The 19,100-nt window shown below is 39.7% G+C and overlaps 1 protein-coding gene across 12 annotated transcripts in view; it reads left to right on the forward strand.

Annotated features, from left to right (window-relative positions):
* Positions 1–19,100, forward strand: part of LOC122552211 (collagen alpha-1(XXV) chain) — a 647,058-nt gene that overhangs the window by 331,971 nt on the left and 295,987 nt on the right. For all 12 annotated transcript variants that reach the window (XM_043694864.1, XM_043694871.1, XM_043694887.1 and 9 more), the window contains exon 3: positions 13,499–13,543. In XM_043694864.1, the coding sequence (XP_043550799.1) occupies positions 13,499–13,543 (45 nt within the window). The remainder of the gene's footprint in view (positions 1–13,498; positions 13,544–19,100) is intronic.

The following is a 19,100-nucleotide window of genomic DNA, read 5'->3' on the forward strand; positions in this document are numbered from 1 at the left end:
GATGTCAAATGGTTTGAGTAGTCTGGCAATCATTTCCAAGATGTCTTTGATGTAGGGGAGAGTGCTAGGGTTTCTGGATGTCTTTTGTCTGCTTGTTTGGGTTTGTTGCTGAGAAAAAACACGTTAATAGATGAAAAAAAGGCCCTCTGGTAACTTTAGAATCATGGAATCCCTACAGTATGAAAACAGGCCCTTTGGCCCAACAAGTCCACACTGACTCTCTGAAGAGTATCCCACCCAGACCCATTCCCCTATTACTCTACATTTACTGAATGCACTAATGCACCTAACTTACACATCCCTGAACACTATGGGTAGTTTAGCATGGCCAATTCACCTAACCTGCACATCTTTAGTCTGTGAGAGAAAATATGGAGCAGCCAGAGGAAAGCCATGCAGACACAGGGAGAATGTGCAATCTCCACACAGTCACCCGAGGCTAGAATCAAACTCAGGTCCGTAGTGCTGTGAGGCCGTAGTGCTGTGAGGCAGCAGTGCTAACCACTGAGCCACCGTGCCATTCCCAAATAAGAAATAGACAGTCAGCCAAGGGTGGAATCAAACACAGGTTCCTTGGCACTGTGAGGCAGCAATGCTAACTTCTGAGCCACCGTGACGCCACATAAGTAGTTTAGGCCTTGGCCTGTAAGAGAGTGAGCTGGCTTGGATACAATGTCAGTCACGATACTTTGATTGATGGCCGCCAGCTCTGATTCGCCACCATTCTCTGACCCTGCCTGTTCCCCTGATTTGTCAAGTTACTTATTGAACAGCTAACACTAGGCGAGTGGAAATTTCCTCAAACTAAATGTTGGGAAGAGATGCTTCAACACAAATCGCACTCTTTAGCTAACATCTTGCCAAGGCTGAGTCAGTTTGTCCGGACAGTGGAGCAATGGTAGGATAGTTTCCCTTTTCTCCTTCACCTCTCGACTTACTGGGACAGGGACATTTTAAAAGGAGAAGGGTTTTAACCCTTTCAATGCTGCAATTCTCCACATTGCCCACAAGTCAATCAAGTTTAAACAAGAAAGGAAAAGATGTTTATTTCTCAACAGCCAAATGTAATGACACCATCCCACACCAACATCGACTGAGACCCTTAAGCGGAGCAATAAATATCCACTTAAGGGCCTCAATCCACTACGAGAGGAACTCCATCAACAATGGGTTGGGCAGTAGCCATGCAAGGAGTCCACGAAGATCTCTTGCTGATTCTCAATGTACAAGGAGATGGGGTCCTCATTGGAAGGCACTCAGTGTCTGATTGACAGGCCTGACGTTAGGAAGAGCAAAGAGGAGAGTTATACACTGGTTAAGAGTTTCCCAGGCCCTTACCCTTTGCAGCCATTCATCCACTCCCCAGAAGCTCACCGGTCTGTGGGTCTCTCTCTGATTCTGGGGTCTTTGGGAATATTGCAGGCAGCTGCCACCATTCCACCAGGTGCTATGATGGCAGTGAAGAGCCAGTATCTCTCAGAGTAGGGGTTGGTGAGGAGGGATTTCTGTCCTGTGCTCTGTGATTGCAGGGAAGGCTGGCCACCGAAGTGTCTGACTTACACGAAGATGATGAGCCCTCCCTGGAGGAGGTGATGCCAGCTCTCCAGTCAGCAGGTGAGATCTCCCCACTCCTCCCCCATCACCTGGATTAAATCCTGCCCCAATTCTTCCAAAATCCCCTTTTGGAGTGGCATTACAAAGTTCCCAGCTGGTAGAGGACAATTACCTCCAAACTCCTGCTTTGAGTCAGCCCTCCTCCTATCCTGTGCGTTTTGACAGGTTTGAATGTCTGCAGGGAGCTATTTCCCATTGTCTCAACAAAGAAGGCTCTCAGGTGCACTACCAACTCTTGCTTTTTGATGCATAATTGTAATGGCTAGAATGACTTGGTAACGTATTTGGGCTCCTGTGCAATATTTACCAATACTGGCATCTGCTTAAACATTAAACAAATTATTGTTACATTTTGCAGGATCCAACCAATATACTGGTGGTCCAGCTAAACTAAATATTTAACATAATTGTTTCACTGGCACAGACTCAAGGTAAACACCAGTGGGTGGCAATGAAAACAAAAACATTAAGATTGCTCAACCCAATTCTTGTCTTCCAAGTTAAAGAAGTTTGGGATTACAGCATAGTGGTGTGAATTACATTTACCCCAGAGTGAGCTGAGGAAACAGTCAGATCTGAAAAAATGTATGCAAGCAGTGCCATAGGGTATTTGTGTCAGTGTACAGGTGGTGGAGAGGAAGGATGTTTGAGATCAACTGGTTCAGCCCTAAGGGCATGAGGAAATAGAATTACGATGGTAACTATGTAAAAAAGGGAAGTTCAGGGCAAAAGGAAATGGAAACAACACTGAAACAACTGGTTTTACTTATTTAACCTGTTCATTGCAGGTGCCAACGCTTTACTGACATCTGGTGTGTGTATTATGCCCAGATTTGTACGTGTGCATTTTCCAACACGCACACAGGCACGTGCAACAAAGCAGGAAGCTGACTGACAAGTTTAAAGATTTGTGCATCAGAACAATCGGATTATTTCCTAACAAAGTCCTGAATGTTCCTGATATAAAATGAAGAAATTAGTGTTTACATTAACTCCATTTGGTTATACTGTGTGCATTGAAACCCTTCATTGTAATGAAGTCCTTTCTCATACAACTAAATGCATTAGATAGAAACTTGGCTAAGAAGAAGTAAAATTGTAAAGACCAAAAGCAGTCTGAAATATAAATTGTCCGGAAGACAAAGTAACAGACAAATACAGCAGTATTGGAGTCATATTACCAAAGAATAACGTTAGTGCTGAAGGTAGGAGCTATATTTGGGAGGGGCCTGGGGCATCCTCAGAAACCTTAGCACTTTATTTGGTTCATTTGTTAACTCACAGTGATACTATCTTGAAGCCATGTAGAGGAAGCTTAAAAAAAACTAAATCCAGTCCAAATCTTACAAAATAAGCTAGAGGGAGAAGGTCTCATTGAGGCCACAGTGATGGAGTTGGTAGAAAGAGGTGTTTGCAGATTGTAAGCAAGTTCACCGGCTCAGTCAGAAATTCGGATGTTACTGCAACCATGGTAACAACCATCCATCTAAATGCTTTCCTTTTTAGGTCAAAGTACTATGGCAGTGGGAAACGGGGTCAGGCCCAGACAGCATGCAGGAGCAGCAAAACAGCAATGCTCCAAGCGGCAATCAGGCTCCAGGTCAAGGTTGTGGAAGGTCGAAAGCTAGTTCAGCAGTATGGAAATCCTCAAATGCAAATATAATATGTATGGAAGCAGAAGTTGATGTTGCTGAGCAGGAACTTTAAGAGTTTTACTCAGTGTGCAAGAAGAACAGATCATGGAGGATGAGAAGAGTAAGATTTCAGATTTCATTCCACTGCCAACAATCAAATGTTGAGACTTACAACAGACTTTCAGCATAGATAGAGCTATAGCAGTGTTTGTTATTTTAGAAGGAGAGTAAAGCTGTGCCTAAGTCACATTCCCTTACATTAACTCAGTAAAAATCAAACAGTTTTTCTAGTATTTTAATGTTTGATCAAGTTTGTGTTCGTGTGGATTTGGTGATGCATCGTATTACTCGCTATTGGAACTGAAAGAAGGAACAAAATTCCTCTATTGGGAAGAAACTGGCTGAAAGATACAATTAAACAGGGTCAACTGACTTGTAGTTAGTATTATTAAGCATACATCTGTCAAGTAAAAAATGCTAAACGAGCAGCGAAGTGATCTTTGACAGGGAAGATCAAATGGTAAAATTAGACATCTCACAGCTGAAGTCTGGATAAAGGACAACATACAGCCTTCAATTTTCAAGGCTGGGTTAGTACCTTGTGCAGCATTAGAAGCAATAAGAGAACTAGCTAAAGCCAAAAGGCAGGAGCAATTGAGAAGGTGAACAGCGAATGGGCTGCACCCATTGTGGTAGTTCTAAAAGTAATCAGATCTGTTCGGATTTGTGGAGATAATAAACAAACAATAAATAAATTGATTGAAAATGATACTTCCCCACTTGTTAATGAATATTTTTCTAATTTAGCTGACGAAAGATGTTCAATAAGACAGATTTGTCAAATGTATATTTACAATTCGAACTAACTGACAAGAGCAAGGAATTGCTTACATTCATATACACAAGGTTGTGTCAGTACAAAGGATTACTGTTTGGATTGTGTACTGGTCCTGCAGTTTTCCAAAGTATCCCAGATCAGGTACTAATAGGATGAAAGAAGTGTGTTGTTTCTTGTCAAGTTGGTCAAAGCACAATGTCAGGTTGAACCAAGTCCTAGGACAACTTAAAGAGTCAGGCATCAAGTTTAAATAGTTTTGTGTTGTCAGCTGCTTCATACCTGAGTCACCGAATGGCTGGTGGAAGTATCCACCCAATGCAGGACATGGCTAAGAGGATTTTGAAAGCAAAGTGGCCAGAGAACAATGAACTGAGAGCTTTCATAGGAATTGGTGTATACTATTCCAAAGTTCATCCCTGACTTAGCCAACACATAACTGGAATCGCTTTGTGAGTGGTCTGCAGAGGGTCAACCACATTTGAAGAAGTGAAGAAAGTATTGGCTGTTAACACTACTTGACCGGCTACAATGTGAAGGAGTATTTGTTTTAGTAATCAACTCCCATTAGAGTGGGCTAATGGAACAGAATGCTCTCATGTACTCTCATGTGGGTTTGGGCATGAGTGTGGGATGAAGATCACAGCCAAAGTACTATCCCCGGTCACCCCTGTGTTGCAAGTAAGGGATGGCACACTCTCACTCCAAGTGCTGCAAATCAGACAAAAGTTAATAAAACAACAAAAGGACACTCCGTTATGCTGAATCCTGAAATTTATCACAGTGGATTGGAATCAGAACAACTGAATTTCAGCTAATCTGCAAAACTAAAGATTGTGAACTCGATTGTTAAACTGACAGTATTAACACAACCAATAATCTCTACTTCATTGGCTTTAATGTTCAACTATCTGCTCCTGATGAACAATTCAGTCACTGTTCCATTTATGTGTTTTCTTTAACTTTCTATCCTTTTGGACCTTTGGGTGGGATGATCTTTGGAAGGTTGGTGCAGATTTGATGAGTCAAACGGCCCCTTTCCATACTGTAGGGATTCTATGAACTCTCCTGTAGTTTCTAAGATGTGTGATCCATTACTAATTCTGCTCACATTGAAAATTCCAATGAGCAACTTCCCTGTCTGTGGAACCCCGGGAAAGGTCCCTTTAAAACCAGACAATTCTGGAGAGCTCCGATTCACTGAAACTTAGTTGCGTACCTCACCTAGTTCCATCAAAAACATTCCCACAGCAAGGATTGACTAATCTGACCTCCAAAGGGTTTGATTATTACCAGATTCTTCATTCCTTTTTGAACACAACTGAACTAGTGTCTTCCTTCAGATGGTCTACCAATTTAACAAGGAATTAGCAAAACTCACAATAAAAGACGAATAAGTTTGCAACCCAGTGTCATTTTGCTTGGGGGCTAATGCTTGACTGCAGAGAAACACAGCCACATGAAAATTCTTACTTCTGGTAAATCAGTTACTGACCTTTTTATTTTCAAAAGCTGTCATGTTCATCCTTTTTGCTATCAAATACATGTTTTTTGTTCTAAACCTACCTCCGATACAGTTAATTTAGTAGCACAATGAATGAAAATGAAATCCTCCTCGTATCAGCAGTGACAAGTTTCTCCACCCGTTGCAATGCTGTGAAAGGGCTACTTTCCAACGTTTGCTGGAAAGGTTTCCGAGGATCAGTAGAAACGTTTATAATGATTTATTTTTAAAAAGTGCAAGTTGGCTTAGTTGTAGTGGTCCATGGCTTTTGACACTAGAATTTATATCTAAAAGAATGGATGGCATGTGAGATATATAATACAAATGGATTTGTGCAGTGTTGAAAAGACATCTTCCTTACCACCAGCTTAACAGTGCGTTCTTTGTATGGAGAGATGTTTAGCTGTCAGCTTTATCAGGTAAATCCTGTGATTAACAAAGGTAATAATATTCTTTTACAGGCCAGCAGTCATGAAGCACCTGCACCCTGTAATTACCTTATTGGAATAGCATGTTTGCACGATTCCAACAGATGACGGCTTTTAAACTTGAAAGTAAAAAGACGATGAAGTGTAACTCTTGCATTTTGAAATGTTTAATTATGGGATGTTTTGATCCTATTGGAATAGGAGCAGCTCCTGGAAAAAAGAATGATATGTGGCATCTATACTGACAAATTTTAACAAGAAAAATTAGAGGCTGTGAAAATGCCCATTTATAAGCAAGGGAACAAACCAGCAGTCTGTTGTGATCATCCATTTTTACTGCATCTTTCGGAGTTGAAATGCCGTCCAAAAACAATTCTGATGCACCCATTCCGCAAACTGAGGCTGTTATGACAGTCATGTTGATCCCCACTGGGGTTTTCATGCTTCAGACAATAGTGTTAACGTGGTCATCGCTTCGGAATGTGGCCTGGGACACACCTTGAATATCCAAACCTTGAATATTCTTCCAAGATATACTTCTATTTCATTTAATAAAGGCTGGGACTAACATGCACTCGAAAGGTTCTTTCTCAAATTGAAAATTACAGAAATTTACAACTACCTTTTGAACAGTTAGAAATTGGTTCAGCTTGGCTTTCCATTGGATTGAAGTCAAACTAACTGTTGCAGTGTGATCAGTACACCGGCCTTACTCCGGAGTCACGTTTTTGGTTATGTACTGATACATGCTTAGCAGTCCTTCACACATTCTAAAGGTATTCTGGAACCACACCTTTAACCTACCAACCAGTAATTCAGCAAATAGCAAGCAATTTAACTCGTGGGTGGAACGCAGGAGAGAGGCCATGGATTTTCCATTCAGAATTTGCCCTGGGAAGGGCAGGCAATTTTAAACATCTGGATGTTATTAACATTTCATCAACCTGCTTAAAATGGGTGCAGAGATGAATTTGGCTAGCATTCAACTAAGACACAGTGCTCAGTAATTTTCTGTGGCAAATATTGTACTTTGCTTTTTCTCTGTCAAAGCACCGGTGGTGGAGACTGTGATCCATAATCCATTAAACTGCCTCGGAGCCAGTTTTAACATCTGGCCTTGTTAGAACAGGAATAACAAGCTTCAACTGAAGGAACAGGCATCCTAATGAAGCTTGCAATTTGGGGGCCTAACAAATTCTCGCCAGATATGACAGCAGGCTGGCCCACAGGTTGGTCCAAGGGATGGGAAAATTAAAGCAAAGGAAGGGTGGGAAGGCTACAAACGACAATATTTATGAGGTACCAGGAGCACCATTTTAAGAAATGAAAACAGAAAGAGCTGTAGAAATTCAGCATGTCTGGCAGTCTCTGTGGAAAGAGAAACAGAGTTAAAGTTGAGTATAAGTCTTCATCGAAGTTCCATAGAAGCATCATACTGAATTTGAAACTCTGTTTCTCTTTCCACAGAGGCTGCCAGACCTACTGAATTTCTACAGCTTTCTGTTTTTGTTTCAGATTTCCATCATCCGCAGTATTTTTTTTTTTGAGTGCCCCGTTTTAAGAACTGCTCAACCTATTAGTACTTCAGTTTTGCACCAGGGTCTTGCAGCCAATAAAAGAGCTTGGTTCGCAAAGTATTCCAGTACTGTGCTGGTTTCTCGTGGGTGTGCTGCACTTTGGTGAATCTGTATGAATCTGGAATCAGGGACATTTTGGGTATCAATAGGATGGTCATGATGCCTTCCAATACTTAGAATTATTAGCCATTTCCCCTCATTTTTCAGGCACAAAATAAACAGCATGAGCTGAATTCTGCCCACAAAAAGATGTGAGGGCAATTTCTTTCCACCTTGGAGAACCAGAAAACATGCCGTATTTGCGATAAATAGTATGGAGAAGAGTGTAAGTGTTGGAAAATTGATACCTTATGAATTAGGACTTGAATCTGGAAAGTGAGGCCCTTTTAGCATTCATTAACTGCCAGGAAGGGGATAGTGAGACCCCTGATGACAGCCTCCCCAGTTGGCTGCTTCTCCAATTGTTGTATAACCAGTTGCTTGACGAAGATTGAATGTGGGTTAGTTTATTTAAAGCAGTAAAACTCATATTAAGTTATAAAGCAAACTTCATAACAGACAACTGATTTCCATGTGTGCAGTTTGCACATCCCCCAACAGACTTACTGGCAGGTAGATTTATACAACGTTGTATGCACAGAACTCAGAACCTGAAAAGTAAACTCTCTTCAAGGCAAGGCATCCAGGTAATATCCCCTTCTTTTATAAAAAGTTCAATATATACAATAACAAGTCAGCCTTTGAGTATCTACAGTATATAGGTAATTTGCTGATGTTTGATCTTGTGATGGTGACATTGTCAGGAGCTATTCAAGTTTTTCTTTCATGGAGTGCAGTTGTTGTTCCAGAATTTGTTTGTCCTGAAGAACAACAGCCAGGGTGTGCTCCAGAATATCTATTGGCTGATCTCATTCCTCAGCGATTTCGTCTGGTTGCCTGGTTACCTCTACATCCTGCTTGAGTTCTTTCTCTGGAGCATCATTCCTTGCATTTATTTCTGAAATATCTGTCTCGTGAGTAATTTGCAAATCTTTATATGCGCTTTGCAACTGCACTGGGTTTTGCCATTTTTGTCTTTTTTTGCCTAGCTCAGACTGATGTTTCTGTAGCTGTTTCAGCTGCACAGCCTGTAGTTCCTCCCTCTTACTTCCTTTTTACTTCTTTCAATTCTTAGTTCATCTTTGTGAGCTAACCAGAGATATCACATAAACACTTTGAGAAGGGAAGCTCAAGTTTGGATTTACTCTTAAGATGATTGGTCAGCCTTTACTGATGACAGTTACAGGAGATTTTAGCCCCATTATTTCAGGATAAAATTAAGTTTGCAGTTCTTCTTTCATATTCAGTTCTTCCAGTGTTTCTTGAATCATTTGCTGTAGCTTCTGTTGTGTCTCTGATATCTGACTAATTTCATGGATTTTGACTCATTAAAGTATGGATTAGAGTGGTGCTGGAAAAGCACAGCAGTTCAGGCAGCATCCGAGGAGCAGGAAAATCAACGTTTCGGGCAAAAGCCCTTCATCAGGAATTCCTGATGAAGGGCTTTTGCCCGAAACGTCGATCTTCCTGCTCCTCGGATGCTGCCTGAACTGCTGTGCTTTTCCAGCACCACTCTAATCTAGAATCTGGTTTCCAGCATCTGCAGTCCTTGTTTTTACCTCATTAAAGTATGGTTTACTGATATGCTTGTGATTGCTGGTCTAACAACATCTACGTTGTCCAGGCGGATTGATTGTACATACACTCAAGCACCGTTGAACGTACACATGGAATGGGTGAATCATTCTGTACTCAAGGTTTATGGTTGTAGGTCTGTTCATGAATTCCCATATCTGTGGTTATGTGTTTCTTAAAAGTCTGAAGCAGTTTTTTTGGCTCCTGTCCCATTGTCAATCTTAGCCAATGACAAATGTCACCAGTGTTTGAATAACGAATCATTTGTTTTTGTTTCGCAAACACCTTTTCAGGCTTGGTGACATTGATGTTTCCTACAAATGGACAGCGTAGCAGATGTGTTCACATCTTGTATTGTTGTGTACATAGTCATCCTCTGGTTTTCTTAAACCACTTCATGAATACCAAATGGTCTTTATTGTAGCTTCAACATACACCTTATATAGGGTATGCTGTTAGTTTGGTTTGGGTGTGGCTCTTTGTAGCTGCATCACTGGTTTTTCTATTTCGCTGCCTCTGCCAAAAGCCCTTTCTGCTAGGCATTTTCTTGGTACATGCAGAATGCTATATTTTCCAGATGTCTGTTGATTTCATTGAATGTGTCAACAATTTAATTTGCACTTAGGGCTTACAAATATTGTTAGACTTTAAGGTTCATACTTGCATGTTTCCTTCAATACCTCTTCAATGTTATAGGCTTTAGTTTGTTTAGCAAATTTTTCAGGACAATTTGCATGGGGTGGATGCAATCAGTAACTTGACAATTCCAGTTGCTAGCTCCTCATCTGACTAATCAAAAAGAGTTCCTTTTTTCCGCATCATCCTGCAAAGTGATCTAGGGATTCTGGAGATTTGGTTTTAATGATTTGAATTCTAGTTGATGAATACTGAAGTTTAACTTGCCTCTGAATTGGTCTTCTCGTGTGGCCCATAAATTTTAGCTCTGTAACTGTTAAACCTGATGTGTTAAGTCTGTACAGACCTTCATTCCCAATTGTTGAGCAAATCTTAATGGCTTGTTTTTTTGCATTGAACACCATAGCTTTGAACATCATTAAAATATTGTTGTGTCCCAGCTTAAAATAGAGACTTTTATGGACATTCTGACCATAAATTTTTGACCTTTCTTTACTTGCTGTCAATCTGGCACACATCCGAATTACACACCTTTTTCAAGTGAATTAATTTGCCTTCTCAATAGGAATTTGTCTGATTACCAGCAACACTAAATCAATGATGTCAAAGGTTGTCTCCTACTCTTTAGTATGATTTAAGACTGTCAAACACATGTTTTGCAACTAGATTAAAATTGCTTGCTGGCACATGCACACACATATGCAAAAGACCTTCCCTGTCACTTCTGCAGGATGGCTGTCAATGTTGACCTGGCATCAGCCAAAGGAAGTATTTTCCAGGAGACAGAATTAATATGGTATTTGTTAATTGTCCCTTGCCACCTAATCGGTGCAATTTTGAATGACTAGCAGAACTAAAATCTCAATATCAGAATATTCAATTTAGTCAATGTGTTCCAGATATTGACTGGGAGCTGCCCTTAGAAAATTTGGCTATGGTTCATTGTTCAGTAGACACAATTTTCCAAGCAAATTACATCAGTTTTTCAGGGGTGGGGATGGAAAACTAATGGGAAACTGTACTGTTGGAGTGCTGCCCATTTTTGTACCAATCTTCCACCAGACACCAGAAGAACTCAATTAAATGCGAGCAGATGTGTTCATGTGGTAAAGAGTGATATCAGGTGTTACTTTTCCCACATTGACCAGCAATGTTCAAGTAGTAATAGTCATGTAACATTTAAGTCATTTAACTCTAATTCAGTGGTAGAAGGAAATTTTAATTTTAGTGGGGTGATTCTAGAGCAACAGATGGTGTTAAACTTTAATCCTTCATTCTGGAAAATATAATGAAGATATGTGCTCCAAAGTACTATCTCTCACCATCAGGTATTACACAGAGGTAAAGCGGATTCATGTCATGGCCATTTTTCTTGTTTGGAGATATAAATGCCAGAATTCAACACTAGCAGTGAATGAATGTGATGGTACAAATACTATCCCAACAGCCCATAACTCTACCATGACTGTCATATAAAATAATACGCCAACTATTAATTAGCGGGGTTCAGAGTCTGCCAACTGCAAAGCCGTATTTTTCGAGTTAAAATTATCTCCATATGATCATAGTACAGACAACAGTAAAAACCTGTACTGGGAGGTTCAGTTCACACCAAGGTAGACCAGAATAAAAGCAAAGTATTGTGGACGCTGGAAATTTGGAACAAACACTGAGAATGTTGGAAAAAGTCAGCAGGTTCAGCAGTATCTGCAAGAGAGAAACCGAGTTAATGTTTTGGATCTAGTATGATCAGTTCTGACGAAGAGTCACACCAAGATAGACTAGAATATAGACCACAACCCCTCAGCCTTACCACTGACAGATGTCCACCGACTTGGTTTAATTCTCGAGAATTTCCCAGTTAAGTGCCTGTATTTTATTCCCATCCAGAATAAAAAAATATTGCTTGCCAGTTGGTACCAAGCTCTCAGTTCACAATCCAGTTCACTGTTAAAACAGAATAGTGGAAAGGAAAATGTAAGATAAGTGGAAACCCAGCAGTTTACATTGAGATAAAAACTGACCTGGCCCAGATTAAATGGAAGGCAGCAACTGGTCGAATCGTAGCTCAGTAAAGGAGAATGTTTAAAAAGGAGGGGAAAGGACGTAACAGTGTCCACTGAAGAAAAATAAAGAAAATGCATCAGAATTCCAGAGCTGAATAAGGTGATCAGTCCAAATTTCAAACAATCAAATATATTTAACACTTAGAACAACATTGACAGGGAAAGCCACGATAAAAGAAAGTATTCAGGAAAACCATGGAAATGGTGATTAGTGACAGTACCAGAAAAATAATTAGCCAGAAACCAAGAATGAAATATAAAAAAAAGCTTCCATTACTATAAACCACATCTTCAATAAACTTAGAATGTAAATCATCATCATTTTATATGGAATTTTAGTAATCTGTGGTACAATTAAGGAAACACTCCTTTAGATATCTATTGTGTAGTTTGTGTGTAATAGAAATTTTTTATGAGCATGCTGTTCATGCATATTTCATGGAAAAGCTACATGTTCTGACTGCGTAGTGACAGTAAAATTGCATTGCTACCTAGACGTCTTTGCACTGAAAGAAATATCTCTTACATCAACAAATAATTGTCTGTAGTTTGCCAAATATTGTCCTCCTTATTGAAATCCATGCAGGCTGGTATTATTCTATCTTTATGTGAACATGTGGTGATTTCATGGTGAATAACAAACTCCAAATCCTCATTGCCACAAATCAAGATAACTTCTGCAATCATCTAGGTTAGATCAGTCTTTCTTTTTTTCCCCACTTATTCATTCTTGGGATGTGGGTGTCTCTGGCTGGGCAGTATTTGTTTCCTGTCCCTAGTTTCCCATGAGAAAGTGGTGGTGGTGAGCTATCTTCTTGAACTGCTGCAGTCCATAAGCTGTAGATAGAGCCCAATGCCCTTAGGGAGGGAATTTCAACATTTTGACCCAGTCACTCTGAAGGAATGGCAATATATTTCCAAGTCAGGATAGTAAGTGGCTGGGAGGGAAACTTGAAGTGATGGTGTTCCCACCAATTTAAAGAAATGTGTTTCATTAGTCACGTTCCAGTTCCCAGTTTTCTATCACTGATCTCTGAAATATAATTTCTAGACACATGCATTTCTTTTCCTAATTTTCCCAAGGATCCTACAATTTAGTTATTTGGATCCTGACACTTTGTCAACCTTTGTCTTAACTAAATTATCGACTTCTTTTCCATTTATCTGTTATAATATCATTCATCCAATGGTTCATCAAATTTGTCTGATTTCCCTCCATATTGATAGCATTCTCTTCAGGAAAGACTCGACTAGAAAGTAGTTATTAAATATACCAACATTTTTGAGCAATTAAAAATCAATATTTTCCTTTCAGGAACTGTGGAATTTCATTAACTATGGCGGGTTACACCAAAGATTAAAGAGTATTGTGTGTTTATCCTCCATGCTAATGTCCTCCACAATGTCATTTTAAAAAAAACACCAATAAGAAACAATGCTTAAGGATTGCTTTCTTTCTTATTTCCTGTTAACAATGAGCATATACATTACTGAGCAACAACTAAATTTGATTCTGTCATCTCGTTATAGGTCCTCCAGGAAAGCGAGGTAGAAGAGGCAGGAATGGAGAACCCGGTAAGTATTGACTGACTTCAAAATGTTGTTTTTTCCCCACATCATTCTATAGTCATTAAAGTACAAAGTTAGTCATAGCAAGATGTTTCAGATTAAGTCTATTATTCCTAGCCAGGCTTCTACTTTATTGATCATAAATAGTTGATATATTCTATAGTGATGTAAAAGCACCATCCCAGCATGACTTGGAGTACTGGAATTGTGTTTTCTGTGTGCCAATCTGGAATTGTTAATGCATTGAGCAAGACAGCTGTAATCCTTGGCATTAAACCTCAGCTTTTTTTTATATAGAATGCTGCACATTTAAGGCAGACTAAGCTAATGAGGGGGGAAAGATCTTAACAAAACCCACCTGTGAATTTTTCAAGTGTTCAAAGCAAAAGGTGAAGATTTTCAAAATGTGTTTATTAAAGAAATGGATATTAAAATGTAAAAGAGGGCCAGGTGTGTTAATATTGGAAGACAAATGCTACAATAAGCGTACAAATGAGTTAGCCTTGATTCTTTTAGCATTTTCATGAACTGAATTCAAAGAAAATCATTAGGAGGCCTTCCAACTTTTTAAATCATTTTAGCATCTGCACTAAAGGCATTTGTATGTACCAGTATTGTCAAAATATTATTTAGGAGGTCACTTGTTTCCTATAATTGAAATTGATCTTCTATATTGAATGAAAAAGTCAAACTTTTTTTTACAAATTAGACTTGGAAATTTTGATTATCCCAAATATCTGAAAGTTTTGTTTTAGTCTATTTACTCCCACATTGCTGCATGGTGTTAAAATTTCTTTATTCGCTAACCAAATAGGAAATGTTGTTAAGGATCAAGAGAAAGCATCATGACACATACACAATATAGTGAAATATAGAAAACAAACCAGTTTAAGAGAAAATAGGCCAGCTCTGGTGGTGTTGGAGATTTACAAATCAAAACAAATTCTACCCCAAGCATCTCAGAAAGTACACTGGTAAATCGTGTCTTATTCTGTTAACATTTTCTACACAAGTATCTAGCTCACAGCTGGTTTATCAAACTTGGTGACATTTATTATGGACAAGGGTTTCCCCGATGCTTGATAAGTATCAATGACTCATTATTTTAGGTGACTTCTGATTGATTGATAGCTTTTCATTGCTGCTGGCAAAATCACATTCTCATAAATCACACACTTGAGATGCATATTTCCACGATTTCATTAAAAGTTCATTGACATTAATATAAAGCTGACTTTCCTGCCAATTTCTTCCATAAATACTGAAGCATGATTTTTTTTTAAGGATTCTTATTTACCTTCCCTGTTGAACCCTCCATTCTACAACTATCTTTCTTTTATCAGATTGCTTTTGTAGTTTTTATTCATTCATGGGATGTGGGCAACGCAGGGCTAGGCCAGCATTATTGCCCATCACTATGTTTCGTCAAAGTGTGAGTAAAACATATGCTTTCCAATTGATCATCAGGAAACAGAGTCTTATTCATCTCCTGCCAAAAATTCCATCCTGTTGTATTATCTCCACTTGCATACCTCATTGACAACTCACAATGTTATTGAAATAACTCATCCCCCACTAAAGCTGCACTTTAAACCACATCTCATATTCAACTCTCAAACGGCATCCCTCAATCTTCTAGCTACTATTTGGCCACCTCATGGCTCAACTTCACAAATGGATTCCTGAAATCCAACTGATCCAAATTAGATGACTCTCAATCCAGTCCCAGTTTTAAGAAAAACAAATCAACATTAAAATGAATATTCCTGTCGTTATTGTCAAGTTATAGAGTCATAGAGATGTACAGCCTGGAAACAGACCCTTCGGTCCAACTTGTCCATGCTGACCAGATATCCTAACCTAATCTAGTCCCATTTGCCAGCATTTGGCTCCTAGCAGCGCGCTTTAGGGAACATCTCTGGGACACACGCATCAATCAACCACACTGCCTTGTGGACCAACATTTCAACTCCCCCTCCCACTCAGCCGAGGACATGGAAGTCCTGGGCCTCCTTCACCGCCGCTCCCTCGCCATCCAATGCCTGGAGGAAGAACACCTCATCTTCCGCCTCGGAACACTTCACCCCAGGACATCAATGTGGACTTCACCAGTTTCCTCATTTTCCCCTTCCCCCACCTCACCCCAGCTCCAACCTTCCAGCTCAGCACTGTCCCCATGACTTGATAGACCTCCCTATCTTCCTTTCCACCTATCCACTCCACCCTCCTCTCTGACCTATCACCTTCATCCCCACCCCCATTCACCCATTGTAGTCTTTGCTACCTTCCCCCACCCTCCTCCCTGACCTATCACCTCCAACCCACTCCCATCCATTCCTGCCTTAAAAAAATTCCTTAAAATGCAGCAAACGTTTTACTAGTTGGCACTGATGGGACAAGAGTGTATTGGTTGATTTAAATATTCCAGATGATCAATAAATCCATGATGAAAATCAATGTAAAAACACACAGTAAGCAATAGAACCGTAATGCAGGGGGTATACACATCACTGTTATACCTTATTTGCACCATAAATTATTGAAATAATAACTTCAATAAAATGCACCAGCAGAGAGCCTTCTCAATTACACCCTCAACTGACTACATTGAGGAGATTGCAATAATGCAGTAATCTTGCAACGTTTCAGGTGTATAATTTTTGCTGGTTTACTGAGAGTGCCTGTTTATTAGGTGCTGATTAATACAAAGTTTACTGTGCATAATTTTGACCATGCTTTTGCTCAACTAATTCTTGTACTGCTCCTCACCTCGTTCCAGGAGAACTACATTCCACGTTATGTACTGTCTCTTGCCCCACCCAGCTATCACACCCCACCCTCCCCACCCGAATTCACCTCTGTGGACATGCCAGGGCTATTTCTTGGACCAGGAAATTTTTCATTGAGTGTCATTAGATTTTGTCTTCAGGATGAGTTAAGAGCAAATATTGGATAAATATTTGTGAGGACACAAATTGAGCATGTATCCAGATTTCTGTAAGATTAAGATTGGTCCCTATGAAGTTAGAAAAAAATATTGTCCACATCTTCATCAGAAATAGCATACAGTCCTTGATTCTTGAAAGAAGGATACCTCCTGCTCAGCTTGTATTTTGAAATAACTCAAACCGTAACTATTGAGTTTCCTGCGTGGAAACATTGCAAGGCTGTAAGAGCTGATGATTTCTAAATTGAAGAGCAAAGACAGTAAAGCAGGACATTGACCGATAAAATTACTGAAGAACATTAACTGGGAACCTCATCCTCTCCATAACTAGTGCATTATTACCCTCCCACAGTTTTATTAAACTAATAATGCGGGTCACTTGGCTTATAATTAGATTCCAGTAATTTTGCTTTCTTCCTTAGAAGTCAGCAGTTCTTTATAAAATCATTGAATGTGTGAGTAAAAACAGAGCAGATGGGATGCCCAAAGCAACCTTTTCACATTAAAATAAAATCTAAATTCTTGATATTTTCAGTCAACAATATATTTTAATTGAAGAAATTTTAAATTAAAAATGCACATTGTCACCACAACTAGGAAGCAGTTATTTCACTTGACACAACAACAACTTGCTTTTATAAAGCACCATTTTATATGCACTAGTTCTGCTGCTGTGGCCTCAGCTGTGAGCTTCAATGATATAGAATCCCCACAGTGCAGAAAAAAGACCATTTGGCCTATTGAGTCTACACCAACCCTCACACCCCCTATCCTATTCCCATAGCCCTAACATTTATCATGCTGATCCATCATTCATAGATGATACAGACAATCCACCTAACCTGCACTTCTTTGGGAGGTATGGGAATGTGGGAGAAAACCAGAGCACCAAGTGGAAACCCACTTAGATATGGGGAGATTGTGCCAATTCCACACAGACAGTCACCTAAGACTAGAATCAAACCTGGGTCCTTGGCACCGTGAGGCAGCAGTGCTAACCAGAGTGCCATCATGCCACCTAGCTGTAAACTGTGGTACACAGTTCCAGGACATTTCATAGGATCATTAGCAAACACAAATTTGACAGATAGGACAGTTTGAATATTAGGTAAACATTTTGTAGAAGTAGCCACGCACTTTCAGAATAGTAATTTTTCACCCAGGTCTTGTGTGGTTTTTAAAGTTCCAGAGGTTCTGATTGCTATGGCAGAGAAAGTTGATCAGAAAGAAACTTAAAATGAACAGATTGCCTGGGCCAGAGGATGTACATTCTCACTTGCTGAATGCCCCTAGGAAGCAATTGCAAGAAATCATTTGCCATTGGTGATTGTTTTCAGAACTGGAAATAGACAAATGTTGGACCTAGGATTTAAAAGGAGCAGGTTTTCCAACCCAGGCAACTGGAGCTAATTGGAATTGATAATGAGTGAAATAACAAAATCTAGTTCGAAGGCCAAAGGACTATGTTATGACATTCACTGAAGAAATAGAAAGAGAAGCCCCAGAAAAGTTATATGATTTCATTGAGGATGTTACAGATAAAGTAAATGGATCACGATGATTTATTTGGCCTTTAGAAATTTGTGCAACAGAGTTCCACATGACTTAGTTTAATTAAATGTCAGAAAAAAGAACAAGGGACTGCATAAGAAACTGGTCAATAGGTAGGGAGGAAAGAGTAGTTGCAAGAGATGTCAGCATTACAGATATTGACGCGCAGAAGTTGCCTTGCAAAAGTTAAGTGGATCGCTGAGAAAAATAGCTATATTGCAGCACTTTATGCCATTTCTCTGTTGGGTCCTCCATGGAGTAATAGTCATAGAATCATGCAGCACAGAAACAGACCCTTTGGTCCAATCAGTCCATGCCAACCACAATCCCAACATAAACTAGTCCCCCGCCCCTGTGCTTGGCCCATATCCCTCCAACAGCCTAGCAGAGAATTACCTAAGGTTTGTTATATCCAATATTCTGGATCCGTGACCTGGACACCTTAATCAAATGTAACCATGTGAAGTTTGTTGGCTACACTGGAATAGGAAGGGAGATTCAGAGAGAGGTTGTAGTCAAAGAATTGGCTGAAAGAATTGGGCCAGAAATGATTTTGGAGTCATTCCCAGTTCACCATCATAACGTGGGCAGAAATTTGACAGAAATCCCACCTTCGGTGTGTAAGTGGGATTTTTGCTGCACTGCTGGTAAAGTTAAGATGGCTAAATATGTGCAAATTTAAGAAAGTTCCTGGCTTTGGTTTGGGTATGTAAATGTAAGCAGACATTGTAACAAAATGAAACTTCCTACACCAATTTGGCATCTGTATATAACTAGAACAGAATCTGTCACTAGGAGAAATATGAGGATTCTCGGCCCAAGACTAACCTGTCATAATAGACGAGGCGGAGGTGGGTACTGCAGATACTGGAGATTAGAGTCAAGATTAGAATGGTGTTAGAAACTCAGTAGGTCAGGCAGCATCCAAGGAGCAGGAGAATCGTAATAGACTGGTGAGATTTTTATCTTAGATTCTGACAAAGCAATCAGAAATTTTGCGGAGTGCTGAGATGCCCATCCAGCAGATCAGAATACAAGTCTATAAATAATATGGAACCTAACATA

Source organism: Chiloscyllium plagiosum, chromosome 1 (assembly GCF_004010195.1).
Source record: "Chiloscyllium plagiosum isolate BGI_BamShark_2017 chromosome 1, ASM401019v2, whole genome shotgun sequence".
NCBI lineage: Eukaryota > Metazoa > Chordata > Chondrichthyes > Orectolobiformes > Hemiscylliidae > Chiloscyllium > Chiloscyllium plagiosum.